The following is a 21,258-nucleotide window of genomic DNA, read 5'->3' on the forward strand; positions in this document are numbered from 1 at the left end:
ATGACAAAAGGAATCACAGATCAGTGCAAAGCTCTGATATAAAGAATGAGTTAAACACATTGTTTCTCCTATGATTAGCAGTGATATTACCTCTTGACCTTTCCTTTGAGATGTTTAGAATATTTGAGGCTGCTGATAATAGTTTAATATAACTTTCTTCAAATTGATTAAATACACTTCATACATCGCTGAACAATGAGTAACATTCAGATCGGCTGTCCACTGAACTGCCTTGTAAAGATGATAAAGTAAAAAATTAATCTCCAAAGTAAAGTCAAGCCTGAAATTGAAATCTTTGACGCATACATTTCATAATTAGCTCATTCTGCTAGATGTAAAATGTGAGGGTAAAGCCCCTAAAGTTCTATATGACTTTTTTAGCATGCCAACTTAACAAATAATTTCAGTCCCTTCCTACATTTATTTTTTCTTATTCTGTATCTTTAACTGTAGCTCAAAATTACATATGGATTTTGTCTTTTCTCATTAATGTTTTTAAAATGCATGGTTCAATAAGGTAATCCAAGCATAATTTGAGAGATTTGTTCATTTGGACAGCTTTTCTAGCAGAAAGTATGTAAAATCCTCTGCTGTCTGTGCTCATGGAACAGTGTGTCCTGGTTAATCAAATATTCACTTTGTTCACTACATGAATTAATTATTCCCAAATAATTAAATTAGACTGGTGTACACTTGACTCTAAAACTCTACTGAATGTGGTTTAATTTTTCTTGGCTGATTCAGAAAGTTTTCTACAGGATCATCAATAATAGCATTTCCCCCAGAGCTGGGTGTAAGTCCTGGTAACGGAGAGTTTAGATGGAAAGAGGCTCGGCTGACATTGCAGAGAGGCTGTGTCCGCACTGTGTTCTGTAGGAACGGCACCCAGAGTCGTGCACGGTGGAGGCCTCGCTGTGCTACTTTTAACATATCCAAGTCAGATATCTTCTCTTCCAGAATAAATAAAGGCAAATGACATGTAGGGGGAAATCGCTTGTATTAACCTGAAACTTATTTAAACGAAGAAAGAGGGGTGGGCTCTTTGGTGTCTTTACAAGCAAAGTCAGCCTAGAGCGATGAAATGTAGATCCATTTCAACCAAATCCTGCTTTGGTAGCATGCCATCCTTTAGTTATTTAATCATTCATTCTCTACAGTTTGATGAGCTTTGGTCGTCCTTGCTGATTCCTCCGTCTGCAAAGCCAAAGGAAAATCAAATGGCATTTCTTTGTTGCATAGTTGATGATTATTTTAGTGAGTAAGAAAATCTTGTCAAATAGTCTTGATAATGGTTGTCAAATTTATGTAAATGGAGACAGTCGTGATTTCTGTGTCACAGGTAAATTTTATCTCTCAGAACTGTAAACAAAGTTAAAGAAAACTTCGCAAGTGATATTTTAAGGAATTATAAGAGGAAAGACTTAATTTAAAGCTGTACTTTAGATAATTTTAATGAGAAAGTTAGTAAGTTATAATCCCTGGATTCACTCAAGCTCCTTTTATGGTCCCTTATGACCGGTCCCTGCTAATTTCTCTAGCTGCATCTCTTATCAACACCTGCGCCCAATTTTTACTTTTAAGTGCCCTCCACTCCCCAAAACTTCCCAGCTACCTCAAGAATAAAGGTCCTCTGAGAATAAGTTTGGACTTCATTGCTAGATGTTGACTCTGAACGTGACACTTTCCTCCCCATCCCTGAGGTAGCTGCCGTTTCTATGTACCTCTTTGCTCTCCACCTCCGAGCTCCTGCCACTCTTTGTGATTATCTGCTTGTGTCTCCATCCAGGAGACAGAGAAGCAGGGTCTGTTATCCACCCGTATATGTGCCGTCTGCTGTGCTGTGACCGTGGACAGTGTGTCCTGGTCAGTCAAGTGTTCGGTCACTTTACTCGCCACATGGTTTAGGGAACACCATAGCCCTAAATCAATGCTTATGAAAGGAATAAGTTAATTAATGGTTAATTTTATTTGATTACAATTTTAAACAATTAATGAGATAACAATTATATTTGACCACTATTTCTTTCATTTAATAAAATGTAGAGATTTTAAAAATACACCAAATAGCTTCTTAACTTGAAAGTTTGAAGAGATGTATGTTCCAAGTAAGCATCCTTTTTCTGTGATTATTATTATGTATTTTTCGGTTTAATAATTTTTAGGTTTGGGCTGATTGCCTATAATATATGACTTATATATGAATAAAGATATGCATATGAATAATATATGAATAAAGCATCCCAGAAAAAAATAAATTTCATTTCCACATTTTCTTTAAACTTGATCAATTCATATCTTGGAGTGCTCAGCATTAATAAGAGAGAGTTACGATTTTGAAATTTATTTTCTTGTGTAAATTGCTCATAGTATAAATATCATTGAAGTTTAATATTTCATTGTGATAGTTTTGAAACCCTATTTTTCAAAGAAAGACAGATTATCTTAGGGAAAATTATGATAAATTAAAACCATGATTTTTTTACATATTTAAACAAGTTGAAAGATCACTGGCAACACATACTGACATATTAATCGAGTCTTAAATCATTTGTTTCAGAAATGTTGACACAGAAATGAAAGAGAATGTGAAAAACTATGTCACCAAACATTCTCAAACAGAAACAAACGAAACTGAATTTCATCGGCTTTTGGAGAGGTAAGTACTTACTGTCCCCAACGCAAAGATATTTTCCATTCAAATGCCTGGTTGATTATGTGCAACGCAGAACACAAAATATATATGTACCTACATGAGAAAATAGTTGTTTAATCTCTGTGAGTTCATGATACCCATGGCAATGAATACATTATCCCTCAAATTTCAAGGCAATTCCCCCTAGCTTCTGAACTACTAACTTTGTAAATATAAATTATTCCCATTTAAAAAAATATATTTTATAAATTTACAGCACTTTTCTTTGGTTTATATTTACCAAATTGAGGGCAACCTAGTTAACTACTTTAAATCAATTTTTCTACATCAGTAACATAGATCTCATTTATGAAATGTTGTGATTTTTATTTTGATCAATATATTCCTACCAAAACAAAAATTATTCCCATAGAATTTAACAGCTGTTCAAGGTAGAGCACCTGGTAGAGAATTTTTTGCAGAATACATCTTGTTGAATATTAGGAGGCAATCTTACAGAATTTAAAAGAAATTATGCTACCTTTTAATTATTTAATGATTCACACAAGACTATTTCGAGGGTCTTTTGTTTATTGTTGGTGGTTCTTCCATTTACAAAGCCTAAGAAAGATCTAATAGCATAACAGTCCCTTTAAAAATAATAATACAGAACGTTTTTGTGGGTACCCAATGTTGCGGGAAACATGGGGTATTGGAAAGACTATTGGGTTAAGAGTAAAGGAGATTGATTTTAATCTCAGCCTCGCCACTAACTAGCTGGAAAACTTCAGCAAAGCACTGCCTTTCTCAGGTTCCTTTCCTGTCTGTTCAACAGGATAGCTGAACGAAGAACTAAGAGGAAGGCAAGAAAGAATTTGATTCTTGTCAGCATCTGTTGTGTTCATATCTTGTGCACCCACCAGTCTTAGATAGTCTGTAGGAGATTTTTTTTTTAAGGGCAAGAAGTACCTTGCTCTCAGGAGACTCCTGACTTGTCTGGAAGAGAGTTTGCTTACTGAAAGAGTCAGAAAGGGCCGTTTTAATTGTACAGACGTGGAAATGATCACAGGATCACTTGATCTCTAGCCAGGAAGGAGAGACAACCTCATGAAGGGTAGCTGTCAGGGAAGGTCACATGGAGAGGAGAGAAAATGAGAGATAAAAAATAAATAGAAAGCAAGAAGATAAAGAAGAAAGCACATGCCCGCAGCTTTTTGTACATTTTGTTACTGCTTTAAGTAACCGGGACAATGGGGTGGGACTCCTGGGGAGAGAGGGTCCTCACAGATTATTGGAGGAAGGCAGGGTATCCACAGACTTGGAAATGCATTTCCGACCTTCTCTCCTGCCCTTTGCTCTCAAGGCATCTTGGGTGGTATTAAAATACAGTCTCAGGAGCCAGTACCATCTGATGCTCCTCCTCCACCCCAGTCTGAGAAAGCAAAGAGAGAGAGAAGACTGCTTTTCTGGACTCTGTAAATCCGAGCAGGCCACGTGATTGCCCATGCTATCTCCTGGTGCTCATGAGATTCAGAGGACTCGATTCCTTGGGCCTTTGCCTGCCCAGAACAGAGAGGTCCTGGACTGCTTGCTCAGAGTCCCAGCCTGTCTGCTCACTCTGTAGATCAAATATCTTCTTATTCTCTCGTGATGGCCTCTTAGATGGTTCTATGAGGTAGTGAAAGACGCAGAGAGATTTAGGTTTGAATTTTAGCTATCTTACTGACTGGTTATGTGACCTTGGGCAAAGAACTTTATCTCCAGACTCAGTTTCCTCATCAGTAAAATGGGCTTCGCAGAAACGAGGATTAACTGAGAGAGTAGACATGAAATGCTTGCAGTGCTTGGTCTATTTTACAGTGTTGCTGATTTTTATGTGCCGGGCGCTTTGGAGGCATCACACATTTAATCTGTAAGATATTCCTATTACTTCAGTGCTACTACTATATCTGTCTTTTACTGATGGGGAAGATGAGGCTCAGAGAAGTTAGTGACTTCTCCAAGGTTATGCAGCCAGTACGTGAGAGGGCTAGGATTTGAACCAAGGCAATCGGACTCCAGAGTCCACGTTCCTTATCAGGCACTCAAGAGCCATTTTTTCCCTCTCCTCCTCCCATTTATATTGGCTGACATGTGAACTAGTTAGAGAAATAAAGAGATATAGCTTATTTCCAAACTCTTCAACCCACCTACACAAGCCAATCAATTCCAGCGCTATTAAGACTAGGATTTGAAAATAGGAAGGAAAAAAGATTCATCAACCACCTTCTAGTGTCCCCAAACAGGATGCTCCCATAGTCCAAAGATTCTTCTAGAAACATTTGGGGGGGAGCAGAGCTGATGATGTCACTCTTCTTAGGTCAGGCTGGAACTGCTTGGACCTGAAAGACACTGATTTGGGGAAAGGAGAAGGAATGAACTTGGGTCTTTGGTTGGTGCCCAGAGAGGACCAGATGAATCCTGTGACTGGGGTTCCATCCTCTTACAGGCCTCCCTCCTCCCATCCCACCAACTCCTGCAGATGTGGAACCCAGCCCGGTCCTCCTCGCTCCAGCTCCCAGACTTGTGACATGGGAAGCAGAAAGTCAGTTCCCACTGGCTTATTTCCTTCTAAAACCTCTCAGAGAAATGGAGGCCTAATTTTCTGCCTGATTGCCTTTTCCCATCTAAGAAAATAAAACTGAGAAGTATTCTTTGTACAGCCAGGTTTTCCTGATGAGCCTAATGTCACTTCTAATTCATTTGCTATAGACGGCACATTCTAATATAAAATATATTTAGCAAGAACCTTTCACTTTCCTTCTTCCAATGGCAGGGTCTTCGCGACAGCATTCTTTAGAAAAGCCCCATCACTCTCCTTCAGATCTACCTCCTCTTCCCCACCTTTCCACCTCTTCTCCTCTAACCTAAGCTGGCCATATAGATTCCAGCCTCTGCTACTTCCTGTCCATCTTTCACCTTTCTGACAGGTGACTTTCTAAAAAGCAGATCTGATAACACCACACTCTGCTGTAATACCTTCAACGACTTCCTGTTGTTTACGGGATAGAGGCCAAGTTCAAATTTGGCTACCTAAATACTTTCCATCAGTTCCTGTTTTCCAACTTCATCTGGCTCCTCTTCCGGTCCATATGCTCAGCTCCAGCCATAAAAAACTACTCCAGGTCCTAACCCTTCCTGATGAATGCCTATTCATTCGTCAAAGCCCAGCCCAAATGCTACTTCTGTAGACAAGGCTCCCCTGGAGGAATTCGTCATTTGTCCTCTGTCTTCTCACAGGATCCTGGCCAGGTGCCCATAACAACGCCCACTACTTCATATTATACTTCAGTTAATGACCTGTCTCTCCCCATGACTAGGGAGGGGTCTCCTCAGGAAACAGGGAAACTGATCATTCATCTTGATATCCACAGGGATGGCCCAGTGCTTGTTTGGGGGAAAAAAATCACTGTTAAATGTTTAACCAAGCAAAAAATCCTTATTTCAGAGGAAGTTAAAAGGCTATAAAAATCACTTCCGGAGAAGGGAGATGAGGAACTGCTTGGTGATGAGTGTGATTTGAGGCTTTGGAGAATGGGTAGAACTTCTAAGAAGGCTGTTTTAGGTAAAAGGGAGAACAAGACAATGGGAAAGAGTGGGGCATATTGAGAAATAAGAAGTCAGAAGTGATATGTCTACCTGTTTATTCATCATGTCTAGCACTATATCAAGCACTTTTTAATAATTAACTGATTGTCCTCATAACAACCCTGGACAGTAAGTAATTTTGGCCCAGACAGTTTAAGTGATGCCCACGTCCCACAGCTTGGAAAGGGGGAAGGAGACTCAAAAGGGGTCTGATGGGCTCCAGGGCCCTGCCCCTGACACACAGGGCCCTGCGATGGAGTTGTCAGTAAGGATCCCCACCCTTGATTTCTCTTATTTCTCCCTTCTCTGCTGGAAGCTGTCTGCATGCAAGGTCAATTTCTGTGTCTCCTGCTACAGGTGTACTGAAATTTTAAATTTACCTTCTGCAGCTCGGAGACTGTTCAATGAAAAGGGGAAGGAAATCTTTACCCTAAAAGACCTTCAAAGAGATGAACTGGTAAAGTCATGAATGAGAAACTGGAAACATTAATATATGAATAATGTTTAAAATGTTTTAAAATATAAGACTTCAAACATTTACCCTCTTTCCTCTTATTTTTTTCCTCAGGATTATTCTAACTCAGCCACCATCAGAGAGTGATACTAGTAGCTAACTATTGAGAGTTACTAGTAGCTAACTAGTGAGCAGCTCACTAGGTGTCAGGCGTGTGACTTTCAGGGCCACATATGAATCAACCCATTTAATGCTCGTCACAACCCTATGAAATGGAGACTCTTGTTCTATAAATGAAGGAGGAAGCCGGAGAAGACCAAATTGTTAACCACTTGTGATTTCTATCCCACTTTGAAGGCAGTAGATGCTCTTCTCTTTTCAGGGCCTTCAAAATGTAGCTGTTTAATGATCTACTACTTAATGATAATGTCATCTTTTCAGACAAAAAATTATATCTAGGTTTTCACACATTCTATTTGGGTAGCTGGAGAAGGCTGAGAAGGATGTTAGCAGCCCAGCTTTTTCTCCCATTTATTAAATTGCAGGTATCATATTTGAAAAGAAAACCTGCCTTGACTGATGCCTGACATTCTCTGAGACCCAAATCTGGCCTGCTGCCTGTTTTTAAATAAAGCTCTATTGGAACACAGTTAGGCCCATTCATTTACATGTTGTCCATGACTGCATTTGCTCTACAAAGGCAGAGATTCAATAGACACCATATGGTCTGTAAATATTAACTATCTGAACTTTTACAGCAAAAGTTTGACAACCAGTGGTATAAATGAATTTATAGCCCATGAACCAAAATGTTAATGTGGATATTTCTAGACAGCGAGATTATGGGTGATACTTTCTCTTCTTTTTGCTTATATGCATTTCATAAATGTCCTTAAATAAATGCATTGTTCTTTAAAGTAAGAAAGAGGCGGTAAGAGGAAAAAGGAACTCAGTGTTGCCTTTTCTGAGGCCTCTCACCGGTCATGACAAACATACTTTGCTTGAGGACTCAGGAAAGACTTTCCCCACATTTTCTTTTTGAACAACACATCCCTTTTTTCTCTTACAGACATAGTCACATAACTGTTCATGTTTTTAACTTCGGATCGGCTGCTCAAAGCAGTGACAGGTTCATTTCTAGCAAAAATACAGGATCTTGAAGTCACTCCTGGCTCCATCTGGTCCTCCTACGCTCATACTTCTTTGCCCTGGTGGCCTCACCCACTTGTCTTGAAATGTATCTACCTTAAATTGTTTCTGAACTAACACGGTTGATGAGCACTGCATCAAGTTATATACATGGCATTAGAATTCAAAATGAGATGTGCCAGTCTCCAGGCACCACAGACCCCACTGTGCTGGCTGCCTCTGATACCGGCCATTGACAGTTCTGTCTGATACCCTCACGGGGTCTTCACGTTCAGAGGCTGAACTGGGTTCTGACAATATGGTGGGAGCTTGGTGTCTGTTCAGTCCTAGTTTGCAAACCCCTGTTTTACACCTACCTACCCTTCCCCCCTTCCCTCCCCGCTTCCCTCCCTCCTTCCTTTCTTCCTCCCTTCCTTTTTTTTTCTCCTTCCTTTAAAAAATTATTCTATAACACTTCGTATTTCGAAATGATTATAGATTTACAAGAGATTGCGAAGATAGTACGGAGAAGTACTTTTTTCACACAAAACTCTTGAGATCCATGAAAGTTGTTGCATTTATCAATAGTTCGTGTCTTTTTAACCCATGCGTTAATCCGGTGTTAATCCATGGTGCCGCAGTTTAATTGTCCGCGTCCTTAGGAAGTTTTGATTGTTTTCAGCCTTGGCTATTCCAAGTAATGCTGCTGTGACCCGCTGCAGATGGGGTCAGAGGCTCGTTGCTTTGACAGGTGTATGTTTCACATGGGGAACAGTGGATCAACCCTGACATGTCTGTTGCTCATCAAAAGAAGCAAATCTTTCTGAGGAACTTAGAATCAGATATTTCTAAAATTCGAGCCTTCTGCAGTACACGGAAGACCGAGGGTAAGCACTGTAATTATTTACCTTAATATATACAGCCAAAATAAAACACCTGATATAGCCCTTTAAAAAAAGAAACAACTGTTTGCTTAAACAGGTCATGCTTCATTCCTGCCTCTTGCTGTTTAGCTCTTTAGACTAATGTTTATATTTAACAGAGCTGCATATTTTATTTCATAGTACACTTTGGTTGTGCAAAGAAAACATAATTTATTTGCCTTTAACAAATTGGGTCTTCTTCGTGCAGCCCATGCACTCCCATCAAGGAGACGCAAATGTTCACTTAGGTTTAAATTTTGTCCCACACATTAAGTTAAATAGTCCCTTTGTTGGGGGCGGTGGGGGCTCTCAGACTTGCCAGTGTCCAGTCCCACTGTAGTTCCTCTCTAGGACAGAAGGAAGGCACTTAGGGGCAGACCCTCTTGCTTCTGGGCCCTGCTGCTGAAGTCCGTGGCTGGGCGATGTGTTCCACTCTTGGGGCTCCGACAATGCTTTGGGTGGGTGCTGCTCCCTGCCTGCCCCAACTCTCCTCTGGCCCCCCTGGCCCTCTGAAGCCTGGCTGCTGCCGGGTAGTCACCTCTGCAGGTCTTTGCTACAGGACCTCTTGATCTTTGTTTGGCAGCCTCTTCTGGGAAGTGTCCCTGTAAGGCTCTCAGCAAATCCTGGGTCATGGCTGCTCCTCCCAGAAACCACTTCCAGGTTCAGACTTCAGTGGCACAGTGAAGACTGATTGAGAGGTGACTTGTGACTGTGTCCTGAAAAGGAGCGGTGCCCACACTGTTTCCTTGGTGTGGCTAAGATACCCGAAGTGAGGCCTGTAGGGGGAATCATGGTACCCATACTGGGTTTCTGCCTTCCTCTGTCTCCTGCCTCCAATCCGCTCAGACCCAGAAATAGTAGGTTTTCTCCAGGTCGACCCCGAGAACGGGCTAAACCTTTGATATGCTGATTGGGAGCTAAAGGCGTCTGTGAAGATCCAGATTATTCTGGTTCCACCCTGACTGGCACAGCTATTGTCTTGTGCTCTGCTTGGAAGTCGGAACTTTCTTTGTACTTTTGCTTTCCTTTTGTAACATGTCTCATCCCCTCATGGTCTTCCTCTTTTCACTAAGGCTGCCTCAGGCGCCAGGGCAAAGATTCTATATACAGAATGGCAAAAAAAAAAAAAAAAAAAGGAAAAACTATTAATATAGTTCATAACATTACCCTGTTACATATATTGGATACTGTACAGCTTTGCATGTGTCTTTCAAAGCATTGGGGACTGTCACTGAGGAGGTTGGGACTCGTTAGAGAATAACTCAGGGACATACACCTAAATAATGTAGCCCATTTAAATAGTTAGAATTTACAATAACTTCCTTGTTATTGGAAAACTTAGTGTTAGTATTTTTGACTAAATATCTTGAGAGAAAAGAATCTACAAAGTTAAGTGAAATCCAACATATTCACTTTAAAAGCAACTATCAGTTACTCTTACGCTGTGCTCTGATACAGAATAGCTGGAAATGTTCTGCAATTTTATTTTAGCATGTGTTTTCAAATTCCTTGCCCTCTGCAATTCTAACTAAGCTGCTCTTGCAATGTGTGCATTTCTGCTAGCTCTTGTTTTAGAAGTCCAAAGTGACATTGTGTCTGGAGCCAAGCTTGCTGTGTGCAGACCTGTAGCAACTTTTGAAGAAGGGAAGCAAATTATAGAACCAGAGGAAAAGCAAATGCAAAAAAATGCTTTCACAGTGGAAAGTGCTTCCAGCAAAATTCTGTAAGTAATCAGTGTGGCCAGCAAAGCTACCTGCCTCGTATTTAAACTCAGCTCATTAGCTTGATTAACAGCACAGAGCCCGTGCAGGGAACCCACGCCAAGTTGGTGAAACGGGTGTCAGGTGAAGGGCTGGTGTTTAATTAGTTTCCTGGAAAAAGGACAGAGCTGGAGCTTCAGTGTTCAACCATCACAATGGTCTACTTTCAGTGATTTTGTTATAATGTTTCTGTATTTTGAAGACCAGACTCATAGATTTGCAGACATTTACTTGAAGAATCCATCATGTTTTGCTTCCATAAATGTGGACGTGAGAAATGCTTCTTCCCTAATGTAGTTTCAAGTTGGGAACACGGTAATGTGGAGCTGTCATCTTGGATCCATAGAAGAGCTGTCTGATTGGTCTTGACCTCCATAATCTCCTGCTTCCAACTCACCCAAAGTTCCATCTATGGACAACAATCTTTCTAAAACACAATCCTTTCTATACAGTTCTTCAATGGCTACCTAAGCAGACAAAAAATATTTAGTCTGGGTTCCCAGGTCTTTCTGGCCCTGGCCCAGGCCTGGCGTTGACCCTCATTTGTCCCCTCAGGCCTGTCTCCAATCTACATTTTTTTCTTACTGCCACTTGAGCTCTGCCCTCCACCTACAAGCTGTCTCCTGAAGGTGACATGCTCCCTTTATGCTCGATGGCAGGCCTCTGAGCACGTATTCTCTTCTCTCCACCTGGAGTGCCTTCGTTTGCCCCATCCTCATCTGTGGAATGATTTCCAACATTGAAATCAATCGTGGCAATGATTGTAGGTAGCAGAGTTCCACCCCCACCCCTTGCCACGCAAACCACCACCAACCTGGGACTTCCTTGAGGGCACAGACTGCCATACATCTTCCGAGAAGAGCAGCATGATTGTTTCTCATCATTATTTATTGAATAAGTAAATGATTGAGTTTTCAAATTATAAAACTCCAAATAGCTGATGAATTACTATCACAATAACTGTGAAAATTAATTTCTATATTATTGTTATAAACTGTTTAAAAGACTCTTTCTATTCTTAGTTGTAAGAACATCAACTTTTATTTTAGGAATGAAATCACACATTTTGACGAGTGCTCCTCTGGTCCTGCGTCCAGACGCTGATGAGGTGCCAGAGGCCCTTTCCAGAGAGAATGATTGACCTAGATGGTATCTCTCTCAGTGGTTAGGGAATTGACCACAAACTTTCCCAACGTTCCTTCTCATTCTTCTAAAAAAGAATGTGTTATCTAGTCTGAGTTGTTTTTTCCAAAACAGAAACCAAGAAAAAATAAACAACATCTTTGAGAGCAAAGATTCGCCGTGTTCTGGTTCATAGGTTCCTTCAAGGCTTGGAGTCCTTGAGGTAAAGACGATTGAGTCCACTCAAAACATGATCCAGGAACCGCCCGCACGTCCCAGGCAGGCCCTGTTGATGCAGTCTCTCCCTGAATACTCCTGGTAACGGGGAGATCACCGTTTCACAAGGCAGCCCATGTTAGTGTTGAAATAATTATTTAAAACATCTCCATCCTATGATTTCGTCTGTGTCTCTGTACTATGCTTTATTTCTCTTCTACTCAGAAGTCCTTAAAATACTCAAAGCTCACTGTCATTAGCCCACTGGGTTGTCTCTTTTCCAGACCAACTTTCATTAGTTCTTTGAACCATTTCTGATGACTCGATTCTAGACCATCCTACATTAGAAAGTCACTATAAGGTTGCCCTAGACTTTCCTAGGCGTGTTTGTTGGGCAGTTTTCATGTATTTGGGAAGTAGACGATTTCAGAAGGGATACCTGTAAAGCAAAAGACATACATCTGGAAGGAACCCTTTGGATAGCCGGGTTCTATGTATGGACTTCCGGTGAAATAAAAAAAGGTAAGAAGCACAATGAAAAACAAACTCTGGGAGCACTAACCTCTGCTTGGATGCCCTACGGAAGACAAGGCTCTCAGAGCGTGGCGCTTCGGGGTGGGGTGGGGAGCTTTCTCCTTTCCTCACGGCAGTACAGGCAGGCCCTGGCCACACCTTAAGCTTCTTGTCCTATGACCTTTCTCACTTCTCCTCACTTTCTCACTTTTCTTCACTCACTGCATACCTGTCACACCAGTGTCTCTGTTCCTCAAATGAGACAATCTGGCTCCAGAGCCCTTCCATTCATTCTTTTCCCTGCCCGGAATGCTCTCCCCCCAGATCCTCACATGGCTCTCTCCTTCCTATTGTCCAGGCCTCAGCTCCAACATCATCTTTGGTTCCGTTACTAAAGTAGACCCCACCGCAGCCAATCTGTGTTGCAATATTCTGTTTTATTCCACTTTTGGCACTTACCTTGTTTATTTATTCACTTAATCTCTCTTCTTTCCATTATAATCCATGAACTCTGCTAATTTATCAGTGTTGTTTATCACTGAATTCTGACACTTAGAAATCTGCATCTATCATGTATAGATGTTCAATAAATTTTAGTTAAATAAATGAATAACTAACTAGTGAATAATTAGTTTTATGAATGAATGAATAAACAAATGAATGAATCCAGCAAGGTGGATTTTTAAATGGCTGTTTTAAAATCGACTGGACTGTACTTCATTTGTCTGAAAATCCAAGAGCATATGGATAAATTCCAGGTTAGAAAACGAAACATCTGGATTTGGCGGAAGAATATTGTTTACACTGTGTTAGAACTAAAAATGACTTTTTTCCCCTTCTCTCTTCCTCAAAGAAATGGAGTTCATGGGAAAGCTGGTTTTTTGTTGTTGCTTAATTTTCAACACAAGATGGCACTGTTGTTTTTTTAAACAGTTCCTGAGATTTTTCATTTGAGAAGCCGCTTGTGCTGAAGTTCTGAATAAGGCCGTGGTTACCCACCGATTTCATATCCACATGTAATACTTTTGTTCCACTGGAAAAGTGTATGGTGCTCTGCTGACACTGGAACTGTCCCTGAAGGTTTTGGTAATTTGATATTGCTTACAGTTACCTCAAATTACCACCGGCCCTCGGTGATCACAGCCTCCCCCAGAGAGCTTGATTTACACGCACGCGTTTTCAGAGCGCTGAAATATGCTGCGGCCTCGTCTGTGTATTCTCCTGCCTTCAGCCGAGCAGTTCTCCTACCGTGTCATGATCCCACGGAGGGCGAAAGTGCCCTAAACAACGACCTGGAACTTGATTCTCGTCTACAGACCTGTGTGGTGACTATGCCCCTGTGCACATTTTCGTCTTCATAAGCCAGAAGGCGGGCGCAGTTGTTCACATGCTGACCATTTACTCAAAGTGTTTCAGTACGTTATTCTCTGTCAAACGCTGGCACCCATGTGCCGATGCCATTTGAGTCTCCCTAGATTTCTCTATTGAGAGGAAAAGTTAAGCTAATTAATATTCCTTTACCATTGCCTAGTGAATAAACTTTATGAAACCCAGCAATGTAGGCTGCACTGGTCCAGATGGAAGTGTGACCCACTGGTGGGTCAGGTACAAGGAGTCTTGTTACAGGCTCATTACGAATTTCTCCAACTACTGAGTAGTCTTAATCTTACAATTTCGGAAATATAATATATGGCCCCATTGTTTTTCTGAGTGCTTCTAACAAAGATGAGTGCTGTTTATTATGTAATTGAGGAACTTTACTTGTAATTTTATATTAAAAGATCTAAGTCGTGTGTTAGCAGGATATGGATTTGCAATGTTAGGCGTCATTCTGGAAATATGATTTACACACCTGCCAATGTCCTTCAGAGAAAGTTCTGTGAGCAAAAGTCAGAGTCCTTAGATTTGTTTTTGTTTCTGAACCTTGATAGAGATTCCCACGCGAGAGCCCATCTCCGAATGAAGGCTCGTCACTCACGTCCCAGGTATGCTTGGCAGGAAGCTTCTCCTAGCCTGGATGAAGGTGACAGTTCTCCGAAGAAAACGGAGGAAAAGCCCTCCGAAAATGTGGATCCACAGAAGAAATCCAGGTAAAAAGGTGCAGCGAATTCCAGTTACAGATTTCTAGCTGGTCTAAGATTTCTGCACTTTGGGTTTGCATGATGGTTCGCTGCTACTTACATCCACCTGTGCATTTTTGTCTTTCTTGTGTTTTTGACTGAAGTATTTGCAAGTATGATGGGAAAGTTCTTCTCACCTTAGCTATGTAATATAATTTCTTGTTCACTGGCGTGTCTTTTCTGTTAAAGCTCATCTATCTTTGCCTCCTGAGAACTTAGCACAGAGCTTATATATTTGTTGAATAAATGTGTAAATGAACTTATGAATAAACATATAACATGTCCTGATGTCTTTAAAAATTAGTAAAATGCAATTTCTTTTTTTTTCAGATTTATTTATTTATTTTTAGATAGAATGGAGGGAGAAAAAAGGGAGGGAAACATCAATGTGTGGTTGTCTCTTGCACGCCCCCTACTGGGGACCTGGCCCACAACCCAGGCATGTGCCCTGACTGAGAATCGAACCAGTGACCCTTTGGTTTGCAGGTTGGCGCTCAATCCACTGAGACACACCAGCCAAGGACAATTTCTTTTTTTTAATTTAATTTTTTTCTAGTCAATGTCCAGTGAAATGACAGGAATCCATAGTTCTTTGTGTTGTTCTATAATCTTTAAACCTTTGCTTAATATTACAGCAGCCACTATGTATTACACAATTTTGACACTTTACACTTAGCATTAATCTGTGCACATGGTAGGGGCTCAATAGGTGTTTATAAATTAACTTAATTGCCAATGCATTGTGATGTTTAGGATGTTTAATAAGCTTGCTTAATTGCTTAAGATCCTTAGTAAGTGATTCCTTTAAATTAACTTTAGTGATCATTTTCTATGATGATATTGAGTTGTTAGAGAAAATTGACAAACTTGGAGATAATAATCTATTTGCCAAGGATTATGTAGATAGAGGATAGAAACAATAATGGTTTAAACAGAACTCCTTTATTTTTCTTAGTTTTGATTTTACAATACATGTTCCCTCTTTTCCAACTTCTTTTTTTCTTTTTAACTAAGTTATCTCTTCAACTGAATGTCTTTTTTCTTCGCTGATGGGTTTCTCATATACTCTTGGATAAACACTTATTTATGTCACAAAATAAACTCAGAATTCTACTTTCTACATCAGCTTGGCAGTGCAAACCGCATTCTGCTGTCCTGACGATAATGACTCACTGTTGTAAGTGAATCTGGTTCGCAACGGGTCTCCCGCCAACAGGACTTGCGATCTCCAGTGCGTCAAGTGCATGGGACATTTTCCTGCACCTAATGGGATTTTTCTCTATCTCAGCCTCTCTCCAAAGCGGAGTAAATTGCACAAGCTTTGCAACCAGCAGTTTGAATACAGAGATGGGCAGATTATAAGCTATGCCTCCCCTCAGCTAGTCTTGGGGGTTCAAGGTCCCGACCTGCGTTCAGGCATGGAAGTGGTTTTGGTGGAGAAAAAAGCCAATGACAGCCTCCAACGCTGGATACACAAGGAAGACAGCAGGTGAACCCATTATATTTGGGGGTTAACATGTGAAAAAGTGAGTGGGAGTCTAAGAGATTTGGCATGGTCTCCACAGAGCAGGCTGGTGTATGTCCGAGGACTTTGGATTTTCAATTTAACATAGCCAAGAATTTTTTTTCCTACTCAAGGAAGAGAAAGAGAGTGAGAGCAAATATAAGTGCTCAGTAGTCTACACACAAATTATCCACTATTGATTCAGAAAAAAAAATAAGCAAAATCTGACTTCCTGGGTGTATAGTTTTAACTGGCCATTGAGGTCAAGAGAAAACTGGATTCTCACCTAATTTTATTTTTATGATTTGAAAGGATCAGGTAAGAATTCTATGAAATCCTCATTTAAAAAAATTTGCTTTTCATACCTCAATCTCCTGCCTCTCCCCACACGCATGCCTTCCCTCCCCTCCTTCCATCAAATAACCAAGCCGATGTGACTTCCACTCACACAGTGAAAACAAATTCTTACCTTTACAAATATATCCACCCAACCTAATGGGTGGCCCTTGTTTGAATCCAGATCCAAGCCAACCACTGTCAGATGGTTATTTCTGAGACAATCAGAGGAAATTTAAAGCAGTCTGCGTACCACATATATAAAGGAAGTCTTGTTAATTTTATTGGGTGTAATGATGGTTTAATGGTTATGTTAAAAAAGAAAAGTGCTTATCACTTGAATACATATATAGTATTTGTAGAAAAATGAAGAGGTATCTCAGATTTGCTTTAAAGTAATCTAGGAAAAGCAAAAGAATTTTGAAGTTGGGAGGGGAATGAATGGAACAAGAATTGCAGAATGTTTGTCACTGTTGGGTCCTTGGTGGTTTCTCCCACATTTCTCTCTGTTTTTGTGAATGTTTGAACATTTCCTCAACAAGAAAGAAAATAACTCCTTGGTTTTTAGATTGGTTTGCTTCAGATTCTACCATTAGTGTAATATGGTGGGTCTCTAGGGGCCTCTTCAATCTTTTGAAATGCTGTATAAAATTTGTGTTTGTGTATCTTTGCAATATATATATATTTTTTTCTGAAAAGGAGCTGTGATTTTCATTGGGTTTTCAAAAGGTATGTGATACAAAAAGCTTAGGAATCACTGCCCAGAAAGATTGCATAAGCTTCAGCAGGCGGCAGCAGCGGGCCCAGCGTGGGCGGGAAAGGAGCTAGCCTTCATCTGCTCACTGTCTGAGATGAGCAAAGCTGCCAGCAAAGGATGCTTGCTGGGCTTGTTTTAGAAAGGGCTGAAAAGCCAACACGTAGACAGACCTGGTGAGTGTGTTCCTTGGCCCCATTCATCCTAGCTAGCTAAGCCGTCTTTGCAGTGAGGAGCTAGGAAGCACGCCTTTGTCCCTGCGAATGGCTTGCTATATGGGACCGGAATGCATCCATTCAGCTTTGTTTTAGGTGCTGGTACTTTAGCAAAGAACAAAACATAAATATCCCTGCCGCTACAGAGCTAGTGCTACCGCTCTCTACATTTCTAGATTTGAGCAGTGCATCTCACTGCCTTGGCTTTCTGGATTAGTGTAGAAGTCATGCTTGAGCTCCAGTGGGGATTCAGGCATGGCCGGTGAGCTGGGGTGAATACACATGGGAAATGAGAAGTGACCCGAAGGCAGGAGAAAGCCAAGCATGATGAGTTTAACTCAGAAACACTTGATCATTGGAAGAGAGGGCAATTTCTGGGTCCTCCTGAGTGTCTGTCGCTGGTTTTGTTTTTCACCCTGAGCATCGTGGAGGAAGCAGGAGGAAGGGAAGGCTATTTAAGTAAAATGGAAAGAGAGGTTTGCCTCAAACCTGAAACACTGGACTATAACCAGCACCACTTTGGAAAAATCTATCCACGTGTAACATAAAAGAGGAGAATGGCCTCTTCCAATGTCCTTCCACTTTCCAAAACCCTCTGCAACTTTGCCTTCTTGAGGCCTCCCCTTGTCAAGCTATAGAAGGGAAGGACAGTTGGTGGGAGATGGTGACATTGATTGATCCCTGGTCAGAAACTTCAGTCTGCAGAGAAGAGGTGAGGAGGAGTGGGAATGGGGCGGGATTGCTCATAAGCACATGGACCACCACCCAGAGACCACCTTGGCAGAGGGTTTGCAGAAGTCTTGATGATGACTCGTGGGCACAGTGCAGAGGAATTTATGTCCTGTGGCAGGAGTGTGTCTGCATAGAGAGTAATTTTGAGCTTGCTTCCACATTTTCCCTTGGCATTTCGCTTTGTTTTCTTTCACATAATTGGATATTGAAACCCATTTGTTCTGATTGATGGTGAGGCCTGGGGGATCTTGGATTGCACTGTGTAGCAGAACCTACAGTAGATTTGTTTGTATGGACTACAGTCTGTTGATCCTCCTTATTTTGCCCAGGTAGTAAGTTTAGGTAGGCAAATGCCCACTCAGAACTTGTATTAGAGTGTAGGCACCGTAGCTGACAGGCAGCACTGAAGTGGCTATCACTGTGCTGAGAATTGTCTACCTCTAGGCCTGCCATTCAGGCCTTGCTGGGACAACACACCGTCTAGGCTGGATGGGCAAGAAATGACCACGGGGGCTCTGAAAGGCAGCAGGAAGTTGCCGGAAACATACTCACTTGGGTTCCAGCCCCACTGAAGAATGGTCCATATCAACTTTTGAGATAATCTGGCATCCGCCATTTTCCACTATGGTGTTATATGAATTAATCAGTTGGTCTCTAAAGGGAAATATGAAAAAATATGAGGAAACCGTCGGGGATGAAAATCCCCTCAACAGTACTCAACGTTATAGAGGGGAAACTACAGCATCATGGAATTTCAGAGCTGAAAGCAATCTGGAAAACCTTCTAGTCCTACTTACACGATTCCAAAGCTAGGTAAACTGAGGCTCAATGAGATTAAGTGACTTGTATGCACTCATATCACAGGTTAATGGGAGAGGCAGTGGCACCAGGCTGGCTATTGCTGGACACGGAGTGACTTTATCACTTCATTGTTTGGCACGTGGGGGGGTTTATGTGGAAGGCTGCAAGCTCAAGCTTCCTGCAGAATGCAAGCCTTGTGCTGTGGGCGGGTGCCAGTCGACTGCACTGTTCAAAAAGGAAAAGAAAAAATGACACCGTAATGGCTGAGCATGGCACTGAAGCCTGGGGATGTGGCTATGTGTAGTCTAGCCATTCCAGTCAACAAAAACGTAGAGATAGCTAGGTAACTAATCTTGGCATCTCAATAGGTCACTGTAGAAATATACACTCAGTCATTCATTTGAATAATATTGAGTGCCAATAAGAATGCGAGGTGCAAAGTATGCAACATGCTGAGGCTGCAGAGAGGAACAATGTAGAACAGCAGCTCTCTTGCCATGTGCTGTCTTCATAAATGCTGAAAGGCATTTGATAAAATTGAATACCCACTTCAGATTTAAAATGACACTTCATTAGCTAACAACAGAAAGAAGAAATGCACTCTAAGATTAATAGCGATTATCTTCTAGAAGTCAGAGGGATGTTTAAACTTCTGTGATAATTTTACTATATTTCCCAACACTTTGTAAATTCTTTACAATGAGGATATATTGCCTCATGTTCAGAGATTTGAATTAGATATCTGGAATTTTTTCAATCTCGAAATAAAAAAATACATTACTTTTATAGCAGGCCCCCTCCTACCTACTCCTTCTCTCTCCACTCCCACATTATTAAATTTTATATTCAGGAGGAGTTATGTATTCCACAGCAGGAATGCCACTGCTGGTCTGTCATGTCACTGTGTTCACACATGTAAAGAATTGATTGGCTTTTTCCACACAGACAAGAGCCTTGAATATTTGGTTTATTTTTTCTTTTAAGTAATGCAGGGGAAAAAAAATGCGGGTTTTAGCTCAATAATTTTCATTTTGTTTTTCAGTCAAGGAGGCCTTATGATAGCTCCAATATAAATTCATGTGAAAATATTCACTATGTATCTTGGATTTTCAGGGGAAGCTCCTTTAGAAAAAAAGATTGAGGGAAATCTGTTAAAAAGCCTCACAACCATTAGTAATAGTAGCTAATACTAAGTACTATGTAACAGACAATCTCGTGTGCAATTTATGTGCATTAACTCATTTAATTCCCACAATAGTCCTAGGAGATATGCTTTATTATCCCATTTTGCTGATGAGGATACTGAGGCACAGAGTTGTTAAGCAGAGCCACGGAGCTGCTGGAAGGTGGACCAGGACTCAAACTTAGGCATTGTGGCTCCAGAATCCATGTTCTCAATCACACTGCCACACGCCATGCACAGCAATCACACGGGTGAGGACAGTATGTCAGTCTGGGTACGATCTGGAGACAGATTCATACAGTGATTTAAACAGGGGAAGTTTAACATAATTATTGAACAATGACAAAGAGTAATTATGGAATATTTTAAAAACTCAAAAATTCTACATGATACCCTAAGGCTGAGGGAGACTATGCAAGAAAGGACAGACTTGGACTTGGGCCCTTCCCTGAGGCTGGAATTCAAAACTCACTGAAAAAGATATGGTTGCAGCCCACTGGATGGCAAAGATATGCACTGGTTTATTTGGCCAGACCTGGTCTCTGGTGGCTGGGCCACCTCTGGAACATATATGGGGGTGCCGCTGGTTGCTGGGTACATGCACATGTAAAGGGAGAGGGGGTGCTGGTGTGGCAGAAGGCCTGGGATGTGCAGTATCTGTGTCAATAGAGCCATGGGCAGACGATCACAAGGCCAGCTCAGGGCTGTGAAGGTGCTGAGGGTCCACACAGTCTGGGCGCCTGGCTGGGGAAGAGCATCCCTGGCTACCCCACTCCCGACTACAGATGCCATGCAGCAGCCAGAAGGAGCGGGAGAGCCCCTGCCTCCTGCAGTGTTTTTCCAGCACTCTCTATGACAAAGCTCAACATCATGATTACTGTGGAAATGGAAGAAATGCTTAAAACATTCACATCCGCTGTCACAGGTCATGTATGGAGACAAGAAGTAACACACTAATAAGTGGCACTAGGGGAGCTCTGAGCTGGTCATGACGCCACTTTGTAATGTGCCCGACCCTGTCTTCCCAAGGACCTTTCACTTGGTGAGGAGCCCAGACCTTGTGCTGGCAGCGTCTATGACCAAGACAAGAAATGAAGTCTGTGGCTATCCAGTCGTTGTTCAGGTAAGACATGCATAGGCTGAAGAGTCATCATAGCCCTTTATTTAGTTAAATGCGAGCAAAGCTCCATGCCTCCTTATTGTGGAGAAAGAAACTGGATGTCATAGAATTCTAGCTT

The 21,258-nt window shown here is 41.4% G+C and overlaps 1 protein-coding gene across 2 annotated transcripts in view; it reads left to right on the top strand.

Annotated features, from left to right (window-relative positions):
- DCDC1 (doublecortin domain containing 1) overlaps positions 1-21,258 on the top strand; it is a 367,520-nt gene that overhangs the window by 306,142 nt on the left and 40,120 nt on the right. The window contains exons 21-26 of one of the 2 annotated variants that reach the window (XM_045194050.2): positions 6,617-6,716; positions 8,593-8,728; positions 10,328-10,487; positions 14,307-14,465; positions 15,784-15,984; positions 21,050-21,143. In XM_045194050.2, coding sequence (XP_045049985.2) covers positions 6,617-6,716; positions 8,593-8,728; positions 10,328-10,487; positions 14,307-14,465; positions 15,784-15,984; positions 21,050-21,143 — 850 coding nt within the window. Of the gene's footprint in view, positions 1-6,616; positions 6,717-8,592; positions 8,729-10,327; positions 10,488-14,306; positions 14,466-15,783; positions 15,985-21,049; positions 21,144-21,258 lie in introns of those variants that run through there. The other variant, XM_045194047.2, reaches the window with a different exon arrangement.

This window comes from Desmodus rotundus, chromosome 5 (assembly GCF_022682495.2).
Source record: "Desmodus rotundus isolate HL8 chromosome 5, HLdesRot8A.1, whole genome shotgun sequence".
Classification (NCBI taxonomy): Eukaryota; Metazoa; Chordata; class Mammalia; order Chiroptera; family Phyllostomidae; genus Desmodus; species Desmodus rotundus.